General features: G+C 35.6%; 1 protein-coding gene across 5 annotated transcripts in view; it reads right to left on the reverse strand.

The window, feature by feature from the left end:
- Positions 1 to 24,073, reverse strand: part of HECTD1 (HECT domain E3 ubiquitin protein ligase 1) — a 96,650-nt gene that overhangs the window by 44,858 nt on the left and 27,719 nt on the right. For all 5 annotated transcript variants that reach the window (XM_036842421.1, XM_036842425.1, XM_036842423.1 and 2 more), the window contains exons 4-15: positions 23,790 to 24,017; positions 22,498 to 22,779; positions 22,131 to 22,401; positions 21,307 to 21,383; positions 21,123 to 21,221; positions 16,791 to 16,905; positions 16,027 to 16,201; positions 6,938 to 7,076; positions 6,578 to 6,748; positions 1,945 to 2,167; positions 1,165 to 1,428; positions 980 to 1,056 (exon numbers count right to left, since the gene is read on the reverse strand). In XM_036842421.1, the coding sequence (XP_036698316.1) occupies positions 980 to 1,056; positions 1,165 to 1,428; positions 1,945 to 2,167; positions 6,578 to 6,748; positions 6,938 to 7,076; positions 16,027 to 16,201; positions 16,791 to 16,905; positions 21,123 to 21,221; positions 21,307 to 21,383; positions 22,131 to 22,401; positions 22,498 to 22,779; positions 23,790 to 24,017 (2,121 nt within the window). The remainder of the gene's footprint in view (positions 1 to 979; positions 1,057 to 1,164; positions 1,429 to 1,944; positions 2,168 to 6,577; positions 6,749 to 6,937; positions 7,077 to 16,026; positions 16,202 to 16,790; positions 16,906 to 21,122; positions 21,222 to 21,306; positions 21,384 to 22,130; positions 22,402 to 22,497; positions 22,780 to 23,789; positions 24,018 to 24,073) is intronic.

Consider the following 24,073-nt stretch of genomic DNA (forward strand, 5'->3'; position numbering starts at 1 on the left):
CAGCATGCCACAACCAAGAACCCGCATACAGCAATGAAGATCCCGAGTGCCACAACTAAGACCCGGCACAGCCGAATGAATGGATGAATGAATGAATAAATAAATAAATATTTTTTAAAGAAAGAAATATAATATAGAGACATGGATGTAGAAAACAAATGTATGGACACCAAGGGGGGGGAAAGCGGGGTGGGGTGGGGTAGGATGAACTGGGAGATTGGGACTGATATATATACACTGATATGTATAAAACATAACTAATAAACTGCTGTATAGCACAGGGAACTCTGCTTCTCTTCACTGTACAGTAGAAACTAACATAACATTGTAAAACAACTATACCCCAATTTAAAAAAAAAAAGAAAGAAAGAAATATAATGGCTTCATTTTTGAAAAAACCAATGCATAATAAACGGATAGAATTTAAAAATTAGTAATATGAGTCAATAACATACTTGCTCCTGGAGTCAGTAACATATTTGCTCCTGTATCTTTTTGAAACAGTGATTTCATCTGAGATGGCCATTAAACTAAGTATCAAATTATCTGAATCTAGAACCAGGAATTCAAATTGATTCATCACAAAGTATTAAATCAAGACTGTAAATTATAATAATGCATTTTCAATCTCACTATATCACTAAAAATACTACTATCATTAATCATAATTAAAGCATGAGTTTAAAGTTTCTGTGACATTAATAACTCAAATAATTTTAAAATAATTTAAATGTTACACTGTCTCAATTTTGTTTCTATTTTAATGTTGGTGTTTACTGTATGTATAAAAATTACAAGTAAATGTATACATATTGTGGAAAATAAGATAATGAGCACAGAAAAAGGAAAACTAAAAATACATTAGATTAGGGTAGCTTATGTTACATGGCTCAATTTTTTAAATGCCTACAATCTACCCCTGAAACCTTGCTACATCAGTTTAAAAGACAAAAAACAAAGCAAATCCCATAAATAATACCTTTTGCTTAGTTTTTTCTAACTTAGATTTTAGTTTTCTGCCTCTTTTGCCAGTCCAGCCAGTCACGAATTCTGAACCTTAAAAAAAAAAAAAAAAAAAAAAAGGTATTTTACAGAACATATTTTATTGCAATTTAACATATTCATTTATTCTTATCTGTTAAATTGACATACCTACATACTTACCCAGAGAAGTTTCTGCAGTAAATGAATGCTTGGTTCCTCTATTAGATTCAAACACAAAACCAGGTAAATCTTCTTTCAATATCGTTGCTTGCTGGCCATCTGAGTTATGAATAGCAATTTCTCCTTCTTTCAAACATGTTAGTGACCAGTTCCCTACAGTGAGTTTAGTGGGTCCTGGTGCTGAGAGTATAGGTTGACTTGAAGTAGATGGCTTTACTTGGCCTCGAGCTCTTTGTAACTTCTCTAAGAATTCACTTCTGCTTTCTATAAAGACAAAATGTTTGTTTTAAAACTTCATTCCTTTCAAATATTCCATTTTTTTAATGAAACTACCTATTGAAATATCAATTTTATTAAAAAACTTTCATTAAAGTTTTGTTCCTTGATATACTCTCACTGGTGTGATATTATTTAGGTTCAAGCATTAAAACAATCCTGCAGCCATAATTTTTTAAAGTAGAAGGCTTTTGGGAAAAGATATAATTTGAGACAGCATTACACATGTGCAATTCATCATTACGTGATAAGAGGCACCTTTACCTAAAGGATGGAGACAGTAAAAGTAGATATTGATACAACGCTATTCCTTGTCTCATACAATAAAAAAGTATGAAATGCTTTCATGGTACAATCATTTTTCTCTGTTAATATTAAAGAATGGCCATATGATCATCAAGGACGTGCTACTGCTATGACAATGGTAGCAAAAATATGAGCAGAAAAACAAATTATCAAAATTACAGAAGCTAGTAAAACATTTTAACAGAAACAAAATATTACCTGAACTATCCGATCCACCTTCAGGACTACCACTTGAATACATGGTGGCAAGTTTTCCATCCAAGATAAATCTAAACCATCCATTACTGCCATTAGATAGTTCCAAGGCTGCTGCATCACTCCATATATATAAGCAGTCCCTTCCCCTAATGATGGACCAGTCTCTCCAATGATATGGCTTACCCTGCTGCAATTCTTTAGCATCTTCCTGTGGTTCATCTTCCTAAATGTGTAAAATTTTTCAATGAAACACGGGAAATAACTTATATTCCAAATATTCATAAGTACTTATAAAAAACATGACCATGAATCAAATTTAGAATTAAAACATCCTGAATATAATATTCAGCTGCCTGTAGTTTAATACATATTCTGATTCAACTAATTACCTATAATCTTAAAAGTCCATCCTAAAAAAAAGTTAAGAAATTCACATAATAACCTAAGTTATAACATTTCCAGGTATAATGGTAAAGAAGACAAATGGATTAGGTTTACACACTATTAGCTAATTATCTAGGACTTGATAAACTCACCATATCTCTGGGCCTAACAGATTTTTTGTAAAAAATGAATGTTTACACTAGATCAATGGTATCCAAACCTAGGGTGCAAAAGAATCACCAGAAATGTGTTTTAACAATATAATTTATAAGTTCCCACCCTTAGCCAAGTGAATCAAATATACTGGATTATTCCTATAATCATAAAAATATTAGCTATAGCGTGTTTAAAAGAAAAATAACTTGTAAACACTGTTTGCCTACCCCGGCATCCAAAAAATTTTTATTTTGTTGACAACATTTAATATTAAGAATATTCATCATTAACATATACGATCTTGGCATGTGTGTGCACGCATGCATGTATGGGTAAAGTACTTTTAGACTTTATAAAGACTTATCATACTTAAAATTGTTCTAAATGTATCTTTTACATGCTTCTTCCCTGAAGTAGTACTTAGCTTATAACACTAAAATAAGATTGTAAAGTAGGATTGTAAAATATGGATTATAAATTTCCCTAAACGTAAGTTCTTGTGCTCCAGGCCATGGTAGATTAATAAGGATCAAGACTTGCCTATCCACTGTCAACAACTAAAAAAACCAGACAAAATACATGAAAAAGTGTTTTCAAATACTGGACAACAAGCAACGCAGGACTGCATGATCTCCCAGAAAACAGAAACAAATAAGGTAAGCCCCTTAGGCTCAGACAGAGTTTCTGGCTAAGGTCTTAAGAGGGAACACAGAGTCCAGAGGTGAAAGTTGAGGAAATGGAGATCTGTGTTTGAAGAGATTAAGGCAAATGGAATATGTGGTGGATGAGTTCAGGATCAGGGAGTCAAGCACAAAAGGCCTCTAGAAATGTGCAAAGTGGTCACCAGGACATCTCTACTGAGTACCAGACCATCTGTGTACAGGTGATGTTCCATAAGGCAGAGCAAAGAATGACTTGAAAATGGTAAGGTGAACAATTCAGAGGTCACACAGGGTGGTCAGACATTTGCATTCCTAACAGCCAGAGTGGAAAATCATCATACCAACAGTTCAAAATTTTTCCAAATGTGATGTAACTGTAAGCCCACAGACCAAAAAAAATTAAATAATCCTGAGCAGGGGCAGAAAACCCACATGTGCATGCACACACACAAACCAAACAGCTAAGCACATCAAAGTCAAATTGCTAAAAACAAGTTATAAAGTCTTAAAAGCAGCCAGAGGAAGAAAACGTCTCAGTAGAGACTATGCACATCAGGTGACAATGAAATATCTTTTCAAGCGATGGAAAATGATCAGCCAAGAGTCCCTGCAGGAACTGAAAATGTCCATTGAAAATGAAGGCCAAGGGACTTCCCGGGTGGTGCGGTGGTTAAGAATCCACCTGCCAGTGCAGGGGACACGGGTTCGATCCTTGGTCCAGGAACATCCCACGTGCCACTGAGCAACTAAGCCCGTGCACCACAACTACTGAGCCTGTGCGCCTAGAGCCCGTGCTCCTCAACAAGAGAAGCCACTGCAATGAGAAGCCTGCGCACCACAACAAAGAGTAGCTGCTGCTCACTGCAACTAGAGAAAGCCCGCACACAGCAACGAAGACCCAACACGGCATAAATAGATAAATTTATTTATTTATTTATTTATTTATTTATTTATTTATAAAATAGGGGAAAAAAAAATGAAGGCCAAAATCAGTCCACTGGTTAGGACTTCACGCTTCCACTGCAGGGGGTAGGGGTTCAATCTATGGTCAGGGAACTAAGATCCCACAAGCCAGGCAGTGCAGCCAAAAAAACAAACAAAAGAAGGAGATATTTTCAGACAAATAAAATCTCAAAGAATTTTCTGGCTTGTCTTCTCATTTCCAGATAATGTATTTTGGGGACTTCCCTGGTGGTCCAGTGGCTAAGACTGCACTGCCAATGCAGTGGGCCCGGGTTAGATCCCTGATCAGGGAACTAGATCCCACGTGCCGCAATGAAAAGCTCGCATGCTGCAACTAAAAGATCCTGCATGCTACAATGAAGATCCCGTGTGCTGCAACTAAGACCCCATGCAGCCAAATAAATAAATAAATATATTAAAAAATAATAATAATGTAGTGTGAAGAACAAAGGTTTAATTTTAATGAAAACAATTTTTTTTGTTCTTTTATAATATAATCTTTTAATGTCCTATCTAAGAAATCTCTGTCAAGCTCAAGGTCACTAAGATTTTCTTCTTTTTCCTCTAGAAGCCTTACAGTTTTAGCCCATCCATTTCAGTTCATGATTTCTTTTTTTTTGTTAAAAGGGGTAAGAGTTCATATTTCTGCATTTGTTATCCACTTGTTCAAGCATCATTTTTAAGGAGACCATCCTTTTGTGACTGAATTACCTTAGCACTGTTTGAACAATTGACCATATATGTGTGGGTCATTAATCTATTTTTACACCACTACCACACTTTCTTGCTTACTATAGCTTTATAATAAGACTTGAAATCTGCTGGTGTATGTCCTTCAACTTTGTTCATTTTCAAGGATGCTTTGGCTATTCTAGGTTCCTATCATTTTCATATAAATGTTTGCTTGTTAACTTCTACAAAGACCGCTGGGATCTGTAACCTATTTCTTGAATGAAAGAATTCCAGGGGGATGAACCCAGATATCACTTCTTGTTTTGTTTTTTGTTAAATCTCCAGTAATTTAGGAAACACACATATACACTCAACCACTCAGGATTCTGCAATTACAATCCATACTCTACCATTCTCTCAAAACTATTAATACTCAGTCACTAATATGTAGGAAGCATTCACTAAATGGTAGGACTAAATCATTGCTGGCAATTGGTAGAGACAAATAAGGCATATTTTTAAATATGCAATCTAAGGCAAGAATTATCGATAGGTACTGAAACTAGTGGATAAAAGTTTAAAGAGAAACAGCATATTTGCATAGTCTCAAATTATCTCCCCACAAATTACTTATTAATTACAAAAGGGAAAAAGTATCTTTACAATAGAGAAACCTGGTAGAGACAAACACAACCGATCCAAGTTAACTTCAACAGCAAGAGCGCAAACAGACATCACGTGCCTCTAAAAAGGCACATTGTACACATGAGAAGGCCATAACATCACCTCTATAGTCTTTCTGCTTAAAAACACACAACCTGAATCTAATTATGAAGAAACATGGCACAAACACAACGTGAGGGTCACTGTCCAAATTAAGTGGTCTGTCCTCTTCAAAAAAATGTCAAGGCTATGAAAGAAAAAGAAAGGCTGAGAAATGGAACAACATAACAACGAAATGTAATGTGCTCCTGGACTGGATTCTGGGGGGGTGGCGTGGGCCGCAGGCGGGCATTGCTATTAGGGCAAAGGCAAATTTGAATACAGTCTCTGGATTAGATAACATTTTCTATAAATATTCAATTTCCTGATTTTAATAACTACACTAGGATTATATAAGACAATGTCCTGGTTTTTTGGTGAAGATTTTAGGTATAAAAAGGGGCACTGACTTCCCTGGCGATCCAGTGGTTAAGACTCCGTGCTTCCACTGCAGAGGGCACGAGTTCAATCCCTATTCAGGGAAGTTCCGCATGCCACGAGGTGCGGCCAAAACAAAAAAATAAATAAATAAATAAATTTACAGAAAGGGGCACTATGTATCCAGCTTCTCTCAAATAATATATTTTATTATTATTATTATCATTATTATTATTATTTTGGCCATGCCACGCGGCTTATGGGATCTTAGTTCCCCAATCAGGGATCAAACCCCGGGCCCTTAGCAGTGAAAGCTCGGAGTCCCAACCACTGGACCGCCAGGGAATTCCCTCAAATAATATATTTTAAATGTGCGTGCACACGTATGTCTTTGTAAGTAATAAAGCAAATGGAGCAAAATGTCAATAATTAGTGATTTTGGATAGAGGATGTTCTGATATTCTTTATTTGCAACTTTTCTTCAAGTTTTAAATTTTACCAATGATATATTTTAAAAGAAAAGTGACCAAATTTTTAAAAATTATAATACTACTCCATACTGCCATTATTTTGTCAAAACCCATGGTAATTGGAACTACATTTCCTCAAAAGAAACCCTATTCCTGACAGATACCACTGCAATTAAGACCACTCACTTTCTCTGGTTTTGATTCCTCTTCATTCTCATCATCAGAGGAAGGACCTGCCAAAGTTGACACTTTGCTAATTACACCAAGTCTGGCTAGCTGATCCAAAAAAATATCACCACCTTTATCTACTAAGTCCCTTATGATCTGCAAAGCCAGCAAGTGGCCATCATCGTCGTCCTGGGGGGAAAAAAAAGGAAATTAAGGGAAAATGATAAAAATAAGTTTAGCTGCGTGGAGTAGACAAATGCAATCATTTGTACAGACAAAATGATTTAATAAAATTAGGACACAAGTTAAATTATTTTACTGACTACTATCTAATGGGAATTAAAGCTACAGGAGTTTCAATAAAGATAATAAACTGACCTCTTGATCAAGAACTGTTGCAGTGATTTCCACTAGTACTGTAGGCAAATTGTGACCAACATCAGAATCACAAACTTCTTTCAAGAGTGCTTCAGAGCAAAAATGAATCATTTTTCGAATCAGAGCAAGACTTGCTTTCCTTGAAAAGTAAAAAAAGAATTTTAGTTAGCCATGGTAAGAAGCTAAAATAAAACAAAATGCAACACTAATGAAAACCAAAATATCCAATTTAAGTTTTAAATACTCTGCTAAAATATACACTTAATAAAAGAATGTAATTAATAAGAACCTACTGAAGAGCACAGGGAATTCTATTCAATACTCTTTAATGACCTATATGGGAACAGAATTTAAAAAACTGGATATGTGTATCTACAACTGACTCACTTTGCTGTACAGCAGAAACTAACACAACATTGTAAATCAACTATACTCCAATAAAAAAAATTTTCTTTAAAAGAATACAAAAAACTAAGACAATACTAGCACTAGGTTTATGTTCACTTTTTGAGGGAATTTCATTTTTCTACTATTAATATATTGAGCTCATTAAAACAAATTATTTTTGTAATTTTCTTACATGTACTATTTTATATTAACTAGCATGACTGCTAACATGCCATGATAATTTTAGAAAATCAAAAGTAACACAATTACTAATAAATGGCATCTATAACCCCAAATATAAAACTCTTAACTTAAAACACCTGATGGTGTATATGGAACTCATATTTCAAATTAAGCATTTCTGTCCTTTGTCAAATTTAAGACATGTTCATTATAATGATATTCTCATATAAATGAGATCCTAGTAATCCCATGCCCTTAAATATTCCCATTGTTAACAACTTGGCATGACTCCTTTCCCTTCTATTATCCACTGCTTTACTTAGAACATAGAAGATACTCAATAATGTCACACAAACTAACCTCAATTTTATAAGCGATTTGTTCTTTTAAAATAAAATACACAAATATCCACACACATTTAAATTATAATACACTGGTCTATTACATAAAAGTCAATAATGCTTTTAACACATGTTTTCTGAGCATCTAACAATAGTTTGTGCACCAAGCTGTAGATATCATTGCCCTTGAGGTGACTTCTCCACGGGAAGGATGGAGAGGCAAAAAATCACTATTGAAATCCAAGAGAGGTATCTGACAGCTGTATTCCTACAGAATGTGGTCTTGATGTATTTCATAACTCTCTCTAGGTGAATTTCATGTATTCTTTCATTTTAAAACGTGTTTTATTACAAATACAAGTACATCAGAGAAAATAGTAGGCAGATGGAGGGCAAACTGCCCTAACAGAATTAGTTCCTTCCAGTGTTTGTTAACGGCAATTTATATTTGGTTGCAAAATCAGTATTTATGTATAATAATAATTTTATATCATGATTTATTTCAATTAAAATAGCATAAGAATGTTTATATGTTGTCTACCTATCTGGCTATCTGTCACTACCATGCTGAGTCATAATGAGCCAGGAACACCTGTATATATTTTAAAAACTTTACACCTCATTTAATCCACCCACCAAATCCCCTATGAAGTAGGTTTTATTAGCTCAGTTTTACAGATGAAAAAAAATGAGACAAAGAAAGGTAATTCGACTAAGGTCACAGGGCTAATAAATTAGAGCCTCAACTCAAACTCATCTCTTAACCAGTACACTATGCATAATATTCATAACATAAAATTTTCCTGCTTAACACTATTATATAAATCATAAGTATTCAGCTTACTGGCTTTTCTATTATAAATAGCATTATTTTTGGTGAACAGTTTTATTTCTTCAGTAGAGGGATTCTTGGATCCAAGAGTCTAAATATTTTCGTACGTACTGAATGTGCATCAATACTGAATCCATACTCGGCAAACTGATTTTTAAAAAAATCCGTTAAGTGACAACATGGATGGACCTCAAGGGCATTATGCTAAGTGAATAAGCCAGAGAAAGACAAATACTGCCTTATATCACTTAAATGAGAATCTAAAAAAAAAAGAAAAGTCAAACTTATAGAAATAGTAGAAAAGTGGCTGCCAGCGGCTGGGGCTGGGGGAATTAAGGAGAGGTTGGTAAAAGGGTACAAACTTTCAGCTATAAGATGAATAAGGTTTGAGCATTTAATATAAAAAATGGTGACTATAGTTGATAAAACTGTATTGTATAATTAAAATTTGCTAAGACTAAATGTTCTCTCTCAAACACACATGTACACACATACACAAAGATAAAATACGTGAAGTGATGGATATGCTGATTAAATGAGGGGAATCCTTTCACAATGTATACACATATCAAATCACTAAGATGTACATTTTTAAAATCTTACAATATTATATGTCAGTTATGCCTCAATAAAAAGCTAGGGGACAAAAGGACTGTTAACAGCTTAAATTATCAGTAGATATGGATGTACTAATTCACTAAAATTTTGTTACTTTTGTAAAAAAAAAAAGTTTCTTAAATGTCTAATGGGTGAAAAGGACATGAAATTTTACTTTTAAATGTTTTGGTTTTTACTAGTAAGGGGATACATTTTTCCCTGTTGTTTTCTTTTTCATCTTGAGCACTGTACCATAATGTCATTGGCTAATTTATTTAAATTGGCATTTACACTTTGACCAAAAAATTGTATGTGTTCTCTGCATAATAAAGTTAGTATCCCTTGGTCATACTTGCTAACAAATACCAATTTGCTGGCAGATTTATCTGGATTACAAGTTTATATTTCTGTCACTTTCATGGTTACGGGTAATACTGTTGCTGATATGCAGTTTTGTTTTTTTACACAGAATATATTTTAAATGACAGATAGGACTAACACAAACAAGTTTTAAAAGTCATTCTTCCTGGGGCTTCCCTGGTGGCGCAGTGGTTGAGAGTCTGCCTGCCAATGCAGGGGACACGGGTTCGAGCCCTGGTCTGGGAGGATCCCGCGTGCCGCAGAGCGGCTGGGCCCGTGAGCCACAATTGCTGAGCCTGCGCGTCTGGAGCCTGTGCTTCGCAACGAGAGAGGCCGTGACAGTGAGAGGCCCGTGCACCGCGATGAAGAGTGGCCCCCACTTGCCGCAACTGGAGAAAGCCCTCGCACAGAAACGAAGACCCAACACAGGCATAAATAAATAAATAAATACTTTAAAAAAAAAAAAAAAAGTCATTCTTCCTACCAAGTTCTGATAAACTTTCGAGAATATTTTCTTTTTGTTTTCCGAAGGTTTTATTTTTTTTTATTTATTTTAAATAAATTTAAAATTTATTTAAATACACAATGTAAAGGACTAAGCTGATTTTTAATCAAACCACAAAGCAAATATTCTAATACCATTTCATATATTATATTAATATATTATAAAATATTAATATATTATATAATTTACCACTATAATACATTCAATTTCTAAACACAATTGTTTCTGTTTGGAGGGCTAGTCTACTCCAATGATTTATAAACTCTTGGGCTAGTTATCATAAAGATTTAATTACTGAAAGTTTACACTAGCCACTATTCAGATTTTTCTTTAATAATCTCACCTATTTATTCTTCCAGAAGAACTTTAAGATCTGTCAAGTTCTAAAGCAAATTCTATAGTTATTTTCTTTCAAACTGCGTTCTATAAATTAACTTTGGAAGAATTTATATCTTTAGATTATTTAATATTCTCATCCTAGAACAATTCCCCCTTTATCCAACCATGTCTACTTTCCTCTCAATCAAATTGTGATTTAAAAAATAAATAAACAAATGGATCCTCAAGGATTTCTGCTGCTGAAAAGTTTACTCAATATTTGTCCCATTATTGACACTAACTCCAAAGATGTATATTTACCACACCTCTTCAAAATTCTAAGTAGCCTTTCTTCAAAAGCAAAATGTGAAGTCCTCAGTCTAATATTACAGATACATATATCAAATCATTACGTTATACACTTTAATACAATGATACACGTCAATTATATCTCAACAGAACTGGGAAGAAATATCTCACAGAGAAAATAATCAGGTTTTTACAAAATGCTCTACCAGTAAAACAGCTATCCTCTGTTCTGAAGGCTTCATTGATCTGTTGCCTGCCTTTTATTTCCTGAACAGACAATGCACACAGGCCAATACTGATAGATAATAGCTAAAGTTGATATATTCCATATATACAGATTCTCCGTTAACTGCCTGATTAGAGTACATACGCTTACTCTTCTGATCAAATTTTAAACTGAAATGGTAAAAAATTAGGTTGTAACCTATTCCAGATTGTTTTTAATAATGACAAGTATATATTTTTTTAATCAATCATCTTGGGAGATGGGGGAATGAATGAAATAGGTGAGGGAGACTAAGAGGTACAAAACTTCCAGTTACAAAATAAATGAGTCACAGCGGTGAAATGTCCAGAATGGGGAATATAGTCAATAATAGTGTAAACATTTTGTATGGTGACAAATGGTAACTAGTATTATCATGGTTATCATTTTGTGATGTATAGAAATATTGAATTACTATGTTGTGCACCTTGAACTAACATTGTGTTGTAAGTGAATTATACTTCAAAAAAAAAAGGAAGGAATGTAGGGAAGGAGGGAGGGAGGGAAGGAAGGAAAGAAGGAAGGAAGGGAGGGAGGAAAGAAAAGAAAAAAATGAATGATTTGGAAGTGGAAATGGATGAACTGCAAGAAAGAATATTACCAAACAAAAAAATATTACCAGATAAAAAGCAAATTAAGAAGACTCATACAGGGCTTCCCTGGTGGCGCAGTGGTTGAGAATCTGCCTGCCAATGCAGGGGACATGGGTTCGAGCCCTGGTCTGGGAAGATCCCACATGCCGCGGAGCAGCCGGGCCCGTGAGCCACAACTACTGAGCCTGCACGTCTGGAGCCTGTGCTCCGCAACAAGAGAGGCCGCGATAGTGAGAGGCCCGCGCACCGTGATGAAGAGTGGCCCCCGCTCGCCGCAACTAGAGAAAGCCCTCGCACAGAAACGAAGACCCGACACAGCCAAAAATAATGAATAAATTAAAAAAAAAAAATAAAGGAAGCAAGGGAAAATATTAACATATTAATAACCAAAAATATTAACACTCCCCAAAACCCAATTGTTAAGAAAAAAATTTATGAGAAAATTGGGAACAATGAATGCTGATTTGATGTTTGATAATATTTAAGAACTATTATAATTATTTTAGGTGTAATAATGGTATTGCAATTATGTTAAAAACAAAAAAGAATCCCTTTTTTAAAAGAATCCCTTTTTAATGATGAAAAATTATTTTTTTATTTACATATAGTATTCTATTAGTTTCAGGTATACAACATAGTGATTCAATATTTTTATAGATTATACTTCATTTAAAGTTACTATAAAATATTGGGTATATTCCCTGTGCTAAACAAAAGAACCCTTATTTTTTATGGATACATATAGAAAAATTATGGATAAAACTATTTGAGTCTTGGATTTCCTCAAAATAGTACAGTTGGGGAGGTATAAATGAAATAAGACTGGGATATTTGTTAAAACTTACTGAAGCTATGTGATGGGGTTCATTATATGATTATCTCGACGTTTGAATACATTTTAACTTATCTATGATATAACATTTTTTTAATAAACTATCTTTTTACAAATACCTCTAAAATATTAGGCACTATGCTAAATACCACACATACTTAATTTTAATTTTCTTTTAAAGAGAATTAAGTATAATTACCCCATCCTAGAGATGAATTAAGATCAAGAGGTTAAGTATCTTGTCCACGGCTATCGGTCTACAAAGTGGCAACACTGACATTTGGACTGACTTTGAGCTGACTCCAGAGTCTGAGCTCTGAACTAAGATATATGCTATCTTATTCACCACAATTAAATTTGTCAGCTAACTATTATCTGGAAAAATTTAGCATCAAATATGCTATAACTAAAATTGTGTTTAGATAATATTCAAATATTTAAAAGAATGATAAAAAAATAACTATCCATTAAGGGAACTCTGTTTTATGGTGACATACTTTATAATTTCCTGATGGCCTTATAATGAAGCAATTCTAACTCCAAATATAACTTAAGGTCTTTTAATTCGCATGACACCTAGTCCTCTAAAATTTTCAGGCCGAATTATCTGTTCAAAATTGAACTTGCTCATTTCTAAAAATGAATCAAATCTTTTGTTAAACAAACAAACAAACAGAAAGTGGTCCCACTAACACCTACCCTTCTGTAGCTATTTGGGGAAGAATAAAAACCAAGTTCCTAGATGTTCACAGTGAATTGGCTGGCACTTCCATCCTATTTAAAGTAAACTACCTTCACTTTAATGTCAACTCATAATACTGGTATTTAAGGCACTTGAATCCTACAAAACTCCATGTTCTAAAGACCTCCTGAACTTAAAATGACCAAAATCAAATTCTCAATCACTCAGCCAAAATTTTGGCAGTCATTCTTTACCCCTTCCTTTCCTTCATCCCGCAAATCTAATTGGTGGTCATCAACCCTTATACTGGGTTGGCCAAAAAGTTCATTCGGGTTTTTCCATAGCATCTTGTGGAAAAACCCAAACAAACTTTTTGGCCAACCCAATACAACCCATCTCCCAACCTCTTCAATTTGTTCCCACCAATCCAGTCTTCCAGCAACTGTCTAAAGTTCACATCGACAATTAACCCATAAGTAGTCTGTTTTCATTCCTGCCCTCCTCCAGTACTTTGCTCCACCAGACTGCCAAAGTGATCTTTATAAATCACAAATCTGACTGTGACAAATTTCCTCACAAGTCTTTAATGATCCTTCTTGAACTGCGGGGTAAAGTCCACACTCACCATCTAGACCAGAAAGGCCTTCATAGGTCATAAAAAGCTCTTATCTACCTTTTTGACAGTATTCCCTGAGCTATACAAACATATCCCATATCCCACTGATACCAAAATACTTGCAGCTGCAAACAAAACACACTCATTCAATCATTCAGTAAGTATCTATTGAAGATCTACTAAATATCAAGCCCTATTCTATACCTCCTTGTCTTTGTAGGAATAGGGCAGGACATAAGGCCATCTCTCATGGAGCTTTAGAGGGGAGACAGGCATAAAACAAACAAAAACTCAAAGAAGAGCAAGATTTCAGACAGTGTAAACTCTGTGAAGACAGTAAAACATCATGGTTGATATGACAAGTATCCTAGGGGTAAATTTAAATTAGGTGGATAAATGTCAATGGACATAAGCATTTGAACTGAGACCTGAATGATATGAAGTTACCAACCATTCAAAAGCCCTGGGAATAGAAAGTTTCCGACAAAGTGAAGTAAGTGCAAAAGCCCCATGGTAAGAATGTACATAGAATGTTCCAAAAACAGAAAGAAGGCTAGCATAGTGTAAGTGTAATGGGCTAGGTGTTATATAGTACTAAATGAGGTCAGAGACCCGGGTGGGACTTATACAAGACCTTCCAAGTCTGAGTGTTAAGAAGTTAGGTTTTAGTTAAGGCCAATTAGAAGCTACTGGAAGGTTTAAGTCAGAAGATGATGTGATATAATTATGATTTAAAAACTAATTCAGGGGACTTCCCTAGTGGCAAGGTGCTTAAGAATCTGCCTGCTGATGCAGGGGACACGGGCTCAAGCCCTGGTCCGGGAAGATCCCACATGCCGCGGAGCAATTAAGCCCACGCCACAACTACTGAGCCTGCGCTCTAGAGCCCACAAGCCACAACTACTGAGCCCGCATGCCACAACTGCTGAAGCCCCCGCACCTAGAGCCCGTGCTCCGCAACAAAGGAAGCCACCACAACGAGAAGCCCATGCAGCACAACGAAAAGTAGCTCCCGCTTGCCGCAACTAGAGAAAGCCTGCGTGCAGCAACAAAGACCCAGTGCAGCCAAAGTAAATTAATTAATTAATTAAAAAAAAAAAAAAAGGGACTTCCCTCGTGGCGCAGTGGTTAAGAATCCGCCTGCCAATGCAGGGGACGCAGGTTTGATCCCTGGTCCGGGAAGATCCCACATGCCGTGGAGCAACTAAGCCCATGTGCCACAACTACTGAGCCTGCGCTCTACAGCCTGAGAGCCACAAGTACTGAGCCCGCATGCCACAACTGCCGAGGCCCATGCGCCTAGACCCCATGTTCCACAACAAGAGAAGCCACCGTAATGAGAAGCCCGCGCACCGCAATGAAGAATAGCCCCCACTCACCGCAACTAGAGAAAGCCCGCACGCAGCAACAAAGACCCAACGCAGCCAAAAATAAATAAATAAATAAATTTATTAAAAAAAAAAAAAAACTAATTCGGCATAACGTGTAGGAACAGATTGTAGAGGGACAAGATAGAAGACGAGGAGAAAGACTACTTTAGAGGCAACTATAGTAGCCAAACTACAGACTATTGCACCTTAGACCAGAGTATTAGCAATAGATGGATAGAAATGGCAGACTTTGGACACACTATAGAGGGAGAGCCACCAGGACCTGCACCAGGATGAATTGACTTATACCTCCATGCCTTTGCACACACTGTTGCACACTGATCCTTCTAAATCCATCTGCCTAGAAAACTTCCAAGTATCCTTTAAACCCCAATTTAAATCTCATTTCTGCATAAAATCTCCAATTTGCCCAGCCAATTAGTTGTTAAACCATCTATACCCCTAGGGCATATATGTCTAATCTACTACTTAACCACTCTGTATTGTTACTCACTTCTTCCTCACCAGCTTGCAAGGGCACATAAACAGGGCCAAGTCTTAATTCTTTGGGAACTCCTCCAGTGGGCAGCTTACACTGACTCTATCAAAAAGGCCTCCATAAAGCTCAATAAATGTTTGTTGTACTTATAAAAATTCCTCTAGAATTGATATTCAGAGAGCTACAAAAACTGTGTTAGTCTAGTTTTCTTAATTTTCTAAACTCCTTCTCTTAAGTCAGATCATCAGAAGGAAAGATTTAACTCTCCAATCTAATTTTTATTCTTACCATACCTTTTCAATATTAAAATAAACCTCACATCCTTCTGGAAAAGTGAGATAAATAAAGGTATATAATTAGCATATTTTAACTAGTAAATACAAATAGTACGGATAACTACCTTATAGAAGGCAGCATAGTCTGCTGAAATGTTTGTGCAAATACTGGCAGTAACCTTTTCAAGTATATGGGTGCCATTTCTGGATCTCCTTTCGGCTCATTACATTCTTCTTCATCTTTGTTTGTATCTTTCTTTTTCTTATCATCTCCTTTATTAACTGGACACATCCAATCACCTACAGACAAATATTGTTCAATAAAATACTTTTCTGGAAAATTTTTCTTTCAATGAAAAAATATTAAAATGTACTATAAAATCAACTATAATTACCCTAATTAACAACAGTCAAACAAATTAGGATGTTGTATCTATCAAAGGCGTTTGTAAAACTACTAAAGAACATTAGTACCTCCAAGAAGCTGAATCACAACTTAAGGAGATAATTTTGGATACTCCACTTGATTCCATAAAATATTTCACAGAGACTCTGCATTCATCTACTCTGTGAAAACTTAAAAATTTGGTCAAAGTACTTTGTCTATGCAATAAGCAACTATTCTTTATGACATTCCCACACCCCTTAAACTTGTGATTTGGCCTTTTTGGAAGTATGCAGCCACAGTCTCAAAGAACACAGAATAGTACACTGTTAAATGTTTATCAAATATAAGTGTGTGTGTGTGTGTGTGTGTGTATGTAATTATTTGACTTCACAGAAATGATTTCTTTATATAATGTTAACATGTCTACAGAAAGCTACTTCTATGGAAGTGGAGCTGAAAAGTAATAGCAGATGGCTTAAAAGGAAAGATATTACCACTCACCTGGAGACTGAAGAATAGCTACTACTTCACTATGGCCCCTTTCCCGAGCTTTATCTAATGGAGTTTTCCCATCTTCATCTCTCAGATCTGGATTTGCACCATGCCGTAAGAGAGTCTAGAAAAGAAAAGCATTTAATGTGGATATAATAATTAACACCTTATTTCTTCAATAGCCAATTCTGCAAACTTTAGATTGCACTGACATACTTCAGACTGCAGACTTACAGAATTAATCAAGCAGGTACCAATTCAAATCTCTGCCTTTGCATACAACACCTTAAAAGTGGTTTATTTATATCTTGAAAAAACTTATAGATTAATGTCACTTGCTTATTTATTAACATCTCAAATTAAGTACATTCACATCTGAACCTGTCATCTTCTCCATCAAACTGCTCCAGTCAATTTCCTTACTTTAACAGAGGTACTAATATTCAGTTTGCGGTGTGATAATCATCTTCATCATTTCGTGTATACTGCCAATTACCAAGTTAAATTGATTCTTCTAGAATGAACTACCAAATTTAGGTCTTAAGTACTAATTCGCACTATTCACCATTTTTTTTTTTCTTTTGGCCACACCGCGTGGCATGTGGGATCTTAGTTCCCCAACCAGGGATCAAACCTGCGCTCCCTGTAATGGAAGCCTGGAGTCTTAACCACTGGACTGCCAGGGAAATTCACCAATTTTTAATGGACACTGGACTCTCTCCCCAGCAGACTGTAAGCTCTTTTGAACAGAGAACACATCTCACATTTTTCCTATCAGCCTCAGAGCTGCAGCTTTTTGAACTTTGTTATAACACAATATATCTGACAAATAAGTGAGTACATACATTCATCAGAAAAGTATGCAGTACTGGCTAAAAATTCCAAACTGTTGAAGTCTGAATCAGAATAACTCAGTATTTCATCAAATCTAGGATGCCACAGATACTTATAATCTGATATTATAATCTGATATTATAATCTGATATTATAATCTGATATTATAATCTGACAGAGATTATAATTAAGTACTACTAAGAAAGAAAAAACAATGCCAATTAATTTTGCAACAGTGTTTTCCTATTGCTTGGATATTTTTTTTAACTTATTGAAAGAACTTTTATAAACTTAGATTTTTTTTTCATGTATTACTTGGACAAACATAAATTTAAAAAATAAATGAAATATAATAAGGGCTTCCCTGGTGGCGCAGTGGTTGAGGGTCTGCCTGCCAAAGCAGGGGACACGGGTTCGAGCCCTGGTCTGAGAGGATCCCACATGCTGTGGAGCAACTAGGCCCGTGCGCCACAACTACTGAGCCTGCGCGTCTGGAGCCTGTGCTCCGCAACAAGAGAGGCCGCGACAGTGAGAGGCCTGCGCACCGCGATGAAGAGTGGCCCCCGCTTGCCGCAACTAGAGAAAGCCCTCGCAGAGAAACGAAGACCCAACACAGCCAAAAATAAATAAATAAATAAATAAATTTTTTTTAAAAGGTTTTTTTTTTTTTAAAAAAAGAAAGAAATATAATAAGATATTTCTGTAACTTCACATTCTGAGTACAATTGTTCATAATTTCTTTTTGATCCGAAGTCACCAATATTTGTGTTTCTACACACAATGCTGTCATCTGTGCCATAAAGAGTTTAGTGACACAGCATTACTGAGCGTGCTCTTCTATCAGAAAGGATTTTTCACTCAAGTTACTAAAATCCATTTCACAATTTGTATCGAATTGACAGGTAATAACAACTATGCTGAAATTTCTATCTGGCCAATAGCAATTATAAGACTTTCCTAGTTAAAAGATGTTAAAATGTGTATGGGGGGTTGGGTAATATCTTAGACTCAATTAAAAAACAGAAGAACCTGTGAAGAACGATAAAACATGTTAAATGCTTAAGACCCTGGCTGGCACAAAATAAGTGCTTGGTGAGCACTATTATATCATTATTAGTAATGGCAGCTATAGCTCATTGCAGGCTGATGTATAATCAAGATAGGTTAAGGTTAGATACAATTCATTTGGCTCCTTCTCCCACTCAGTTACCCATAACTGCAAAACAGTAAGGGTTCGAAAAAAAAAATTGGCTTAATAAAAATTTTTACCACCCTTAGGAACATCATTCTCTAAAAATTAACCAATTCAAACTGACAGAATTCGAGCTTGAAGAGACCATCTAGAAAGCTAAGTTGTTAACAAAAATCTTCTTACAGTGTAAAGACAATACTAGCAATACTGTGACAATAGTAGCAGCTACCATTTAAACATCTACAGGGGCTTCCCTGTTGGTGCAGTGGTTGAGAATCTGCCTGCCAATGCATGGGACACGGGTTCGAGCCCTGGTCTGGGAAGATCCCACATGCCACGGAGCAACTAGGCCCGTGAGCCACAATTACTGAGCCTGCGCGTCTGGAGCCTGTGCTCCGCAACAAGAGAGGCCGCAATAGTGAGAGGCCCGCGCACCGCGATGAAGAGTGGCCCCCGCTTGCCGCAACTGGAGAAAGCCCTCGCACAGAAATGAAAGACCCAACACAGCCATAAATAAATAAATAAAATAAATAAACATCTACATACAATGTGCCAGCTACTATACTAAGTGCTTTTCATGTATTTTTTCCTAATTATCACAATAAGCATGCTAGCAGGGACTTCCCTGGTGGTCCAATGGTTTAGACTCTGCGCTTCCACTGCAGGGGACACAGCTTCATTCCCTGTGGGAACTAAGATCCCAAATGCTGCGCAGCGCAGTCAACAATAAATAAATAAATGAATAAATGAATAAATAAATAAATAAATAAATAAAATACTAGGAGTGTATATACACTTTATTAATAAAACTATAAGTCACACTTAAGAAACTGGTCCAAGGCCAGACAGCCTTTTTTGTTAATGAGTTGAGACTTGAATCAGGTGTGCCTGACTTCTTAGCAAATATATTATGACAAATTCCTTCACAATATGAAGATTCTTGAGACCTAGATCATACATTTGGTTCAACCCTTATCATTTGACCTTTCTGGACCTCAATTTCTCCTAACTGTACAAAAAAAAATCTACAGTAAGGATGTATGGAGATTCCTCAAAAAATTAAAAATAGAACTACCAGGGACTTCCCTGGTGGTCCAGTGGTTACGAATCTGCCTTCCAATGCAGGGGACGCAGGTTTGATCCCTGGTTGGGGAACTAAGACCCCACATGCCGTGGGACAACTAAGCCCATGTGCCGCAACTACTGAGCCCGCGTGCTGCAGTACAGAGCCCATGCGTTCTGGAGCCCACACTCCACACTAGAAAGAATCTGCACCCCGTGGTGAAAGACCCTACATGCCACAACTAAGACCCGATGCAGCCAAATAAATAAATATTAAAAAAAAAAAAAAAAAAAAAAAAAACTACCATATGACCCAGCAATTCCACTCCTGGATATTTATCCAAAGAAAATGAAAACACTAATTGGAAAAGATATGTGTACTCCTATGTTCATTGCAGCATTATTTACAACAGCCAAGATATGAAAGCAACCTAAATGCCCAACGATAGAGGAATGGAAAAAGAACATGTGGTGTATATATATACACAATGAAATATTACTCAGCCATAAAAGAGAATGAAATCTTGCCATTTGCGACAACATGCATGGACCTAGAGGGTATAATGCTAAATGAAGTAAGTCGATCAGAGAAAGACAAATACTGTATGATTTCATTTATATAAAGAATCTAAAAGACAAAACAAAGGAACAAACATAACAAAACAGAAATAGGAAAAAGAAAAAGAACTCTCCAAAGTCCTTTGCTAATCTAAGAGTCAAAGATATTATGTTCTTCGGCAAATAAAATATTTGCTATATTGATAAATAGAAATAAGAGAAACATGTATAAAGTTATTCATTACCAAGAGTAAGAAATCAGGAAAAAAACAAGTTTTCAGCAATAGATGACTGGTTGGATAAATCTGCAGTACATTCACACATGGTAAGTATACAGATGTACAAAAACTCTCTATATACTAATAGGGAGAAGTCTCATTGTGTATTATTAAATGAAAAATGTGTATTATTAGATGAAAAAAGCAAAGTATAAATCAGTGTATATGTTACATTTTGTATAAGGAGAAAATAAGCATACATATTTATTCTTGCTTGCATCTGTATTAAGAAACAATGAAAAGATAAACAAAAAAAACCAATCAAAAACGCTTACCTGTAGTGGGGATAGGGAAATGGAGCAAATGGAGATAGCATGGAAGCACGGCTTATCAGAATAAAAGTTTTCATTTCATTCTAATTTCAGAACCATGTAAATGTTAAATATTAAATCAATAATTTAAAAACCTGGATTTTACCTTTGCTACTTGAGGTCTTCCAAAACATGCAGCATAATGTAATGATGATGACCTCTGACCTCTATTAACATCAGCACCTCTTTCACAAAGAAATTCTACCTGTAAAATGATGGAGAATCATAAAGTTGCCTTATTAATATTGCTATCTTTGATTTAAAACATTAGCTTTTATTTATTAGCTTACCATTTCCTGAGTTCCAAAAGCAGAGGCCCAGTTTAATAGAGTCTGACCTACATCATCCATAAAATTTACTTCAAAGGCTGGAAATTTGAAGGAAAAAAATAAATCTTTTTAAAAGTCAACAAATAATAATGAACTTTTCTAAAGTGGGAACCATTTAAAGATTGTTATTAATAATCACTAAATACACAGCCAATTTTAAACATTCAGGTCAACTATAAAGTAGTAAATAATCAGCAAATGTAAATTCTGCTAAGAAAAAGTATTCTAAAATTTTTATTAAAAATAAACATAAAATAAGAAACAAAAAAACAAACATACAATAAAACTCAAGAGTATTAGTTGCCTCACGCCGTAACTGAGGAAAAGAAACTAAACCACATCTATAATCAAAAGAAAACAAAAGTCTGATGACACAGAAGCATTTTTCACCAACTTATATTTGCTGATCACCTCATGAAGCAGTCTAAAAAAAATTTACTATATATAATGATAATTCACTTGTGTCAGTTTCCATTAATCTTGAGAAAACAACAGCCCTAAATTCAATCTCCACTTAACCTTAGAATTGGTATGATCTCCTGGCAATAGACAGGTTAATTTCATTTACTTATTCAACAAGCATTTACTCAGATCTTACCATGCACCAGGCTGATAATTTATATACATGGGGAGAGGAGAGGATATAGAATACGTTGGCCATTCTATTTTCTGGCACAACTGCTAAAAATTAAAAAAAAAAAATTAAAAATCTAGAAACTAGAAGTTGCCTATATAATTCCTTATCTCACAGTTTTCTTTTTATATTTTAAAAAATATTTTCCAACCTCCTGTGTCAATTGCATCTATGAGTGCATCGGTATCTTTACTTCGAATACAGTCTATAAGCTGCCGATGTGAGCGTTCCCCAGAACTATCCAATCTCCGGAGTCCTGGGATTCTGCCTGTGGATCCAGCACTAGACTTTGGCAAAGCCTTTCGTCCTTCAAATAACAGCACCAAGAGAAGGTCAACCAAACGCATGGTATCAAGGACACATCTTTCATCACCCTGCAATGCACTTTCAATTGAATCTGGAAGCTCTGACCTCAGGAGATCCTAAAAAGAGAATGGGAGAAAAAAAGTTTTAGCATACTTGCACTACACCAAAATACTTCTTCTGAAAGATTAAATAAGATTCAAAAACACTCTTACGTGCGTTACTACTGGAGAGCCTCTGCAAAGTGTTGAGAGCAGACTTACAATTGTTGACACCTGGTTACTCAATTTGGAATCTGCAGCTGTGGAAGGCGCTCCTGTGGTGCTGCGACCTGGTTTGCAAGCTGATGATGGCCCTGATACAGTACCACCAGCAGCAGCCATTCTAGACAACAGCTCCTCAGTTAATCCGTGCTTGGCTAATGGAGCTGGGTCAACACCACGACGGGTAAATCGGTCAGCTAGTGATGCAAAACATCGCAGAGCTCCATCTGAAACCTAATGATGTAAAGAATATACATATGGATAAAATTCATCTAAAAATGACCAGTATTGTTTATTTCAATACTGAGACTATTAAGAAAGGCAATTGTAGCAAAGCATACAATCTGTCTAGGTTTGAATCCTGGCTCCACATTCTGATAACTGTATAACCTAAAAATGTTACTTAACTGTTCAAGGCGTCAGTTCCCTTATCTGTAAAATGGGAATAGTAACAGTACTTATAATTCATTGTCTGAGCTCAAATGAAATGATATATGTAAAGAACCTAGAGGAACAGTAAAAGCTCAACAAATATTTACTATTATTACGTACAACTTTGCCAAGATAATCGATGGACAGCAACTGAAAATAATTAACATCTAAATGGTAAAAAAGCATTAAAAGTCAAGTTTTATTTTCTAAAGATGCTAATATAACAAAAGTTTACACATATAAAATTTTAAATACTGTTATTTTACTTCAATGAAAACTACCCTTTTAAGCCAACAAAACTGTGCTGAGCCAACAAATTACACTGGGTATAAGTGCAGCTTTAAAAATTATATACTTCTAAAATGTTTAAATTTTAAGAATAAACACATACTACTTTTATAATTTAAAACGTATCATTGCCAAAACAAAAAGAGATTACCATAGAGATATAAGATGAGAGAAAGAGAAGATGAAATTATCTCTAGCTCATCAAGCAAAAAATTCATATTGCACTAAGGTTGAACCTTAAACAACACAGGTTTGAACTGCATGGGCCCACTTACATGTGGATTTTTTTCCCCACTAAATTCACACTACAGAACTACACGATCAACAGCTGGTTGAATCCACAGCTGCAGAACCCCAGATAGGGACGGCCGACTGTAAAGTTATGTGCAGATTTCCAACCATGCGGAGGGTCGGCACCCCTAACCCCCACCCTGTTCAAGAGTCCACTGGATATCATGGTTATAACTAGTGGACGCTATAAAATCACATTTTGAAAACAAAGTACACAAGAGCGATGTAGTTACCTGATGATCTTCATGTTTTAATAAACTAGACAGAGATTCTACACAAATTTCTAAAGAAGAATCTTGAGGTTCCATTTTGCCACAGAGTCTTGATACCACAGCCATGGCAGAGTGCAAGGTATCTTTATGAACCAGGTGTCCACTGTCACGAATGAAGGTAAGCACACAATTCAAACCACCAGCCTCGAAGACTGCTCCTGACTCACGAGTGCATATCAGTTCTAACACCTACAACAGTAAAACAAAATTCACAAAAGAATACAGTAAGTCCAATTTTAATTTTC

Source organism: Balaenoptera musculus, chromosome 2 (genome assembly GCF_009873245.2).
Source record: "Balaenoptera musculus isolate JJ_BM4_2016_0621 chromosome 2, mBalMus1.pri.v3, whole genome shotgun sequence".
NCBI classification, from domain to species: domain Eukaryota; kingdom Metazoa; phylum Chordata; class Mammalia; order Artiodactyla; family Balaenopteridae; genus Balaenoptera; species Balaenoptera musculus.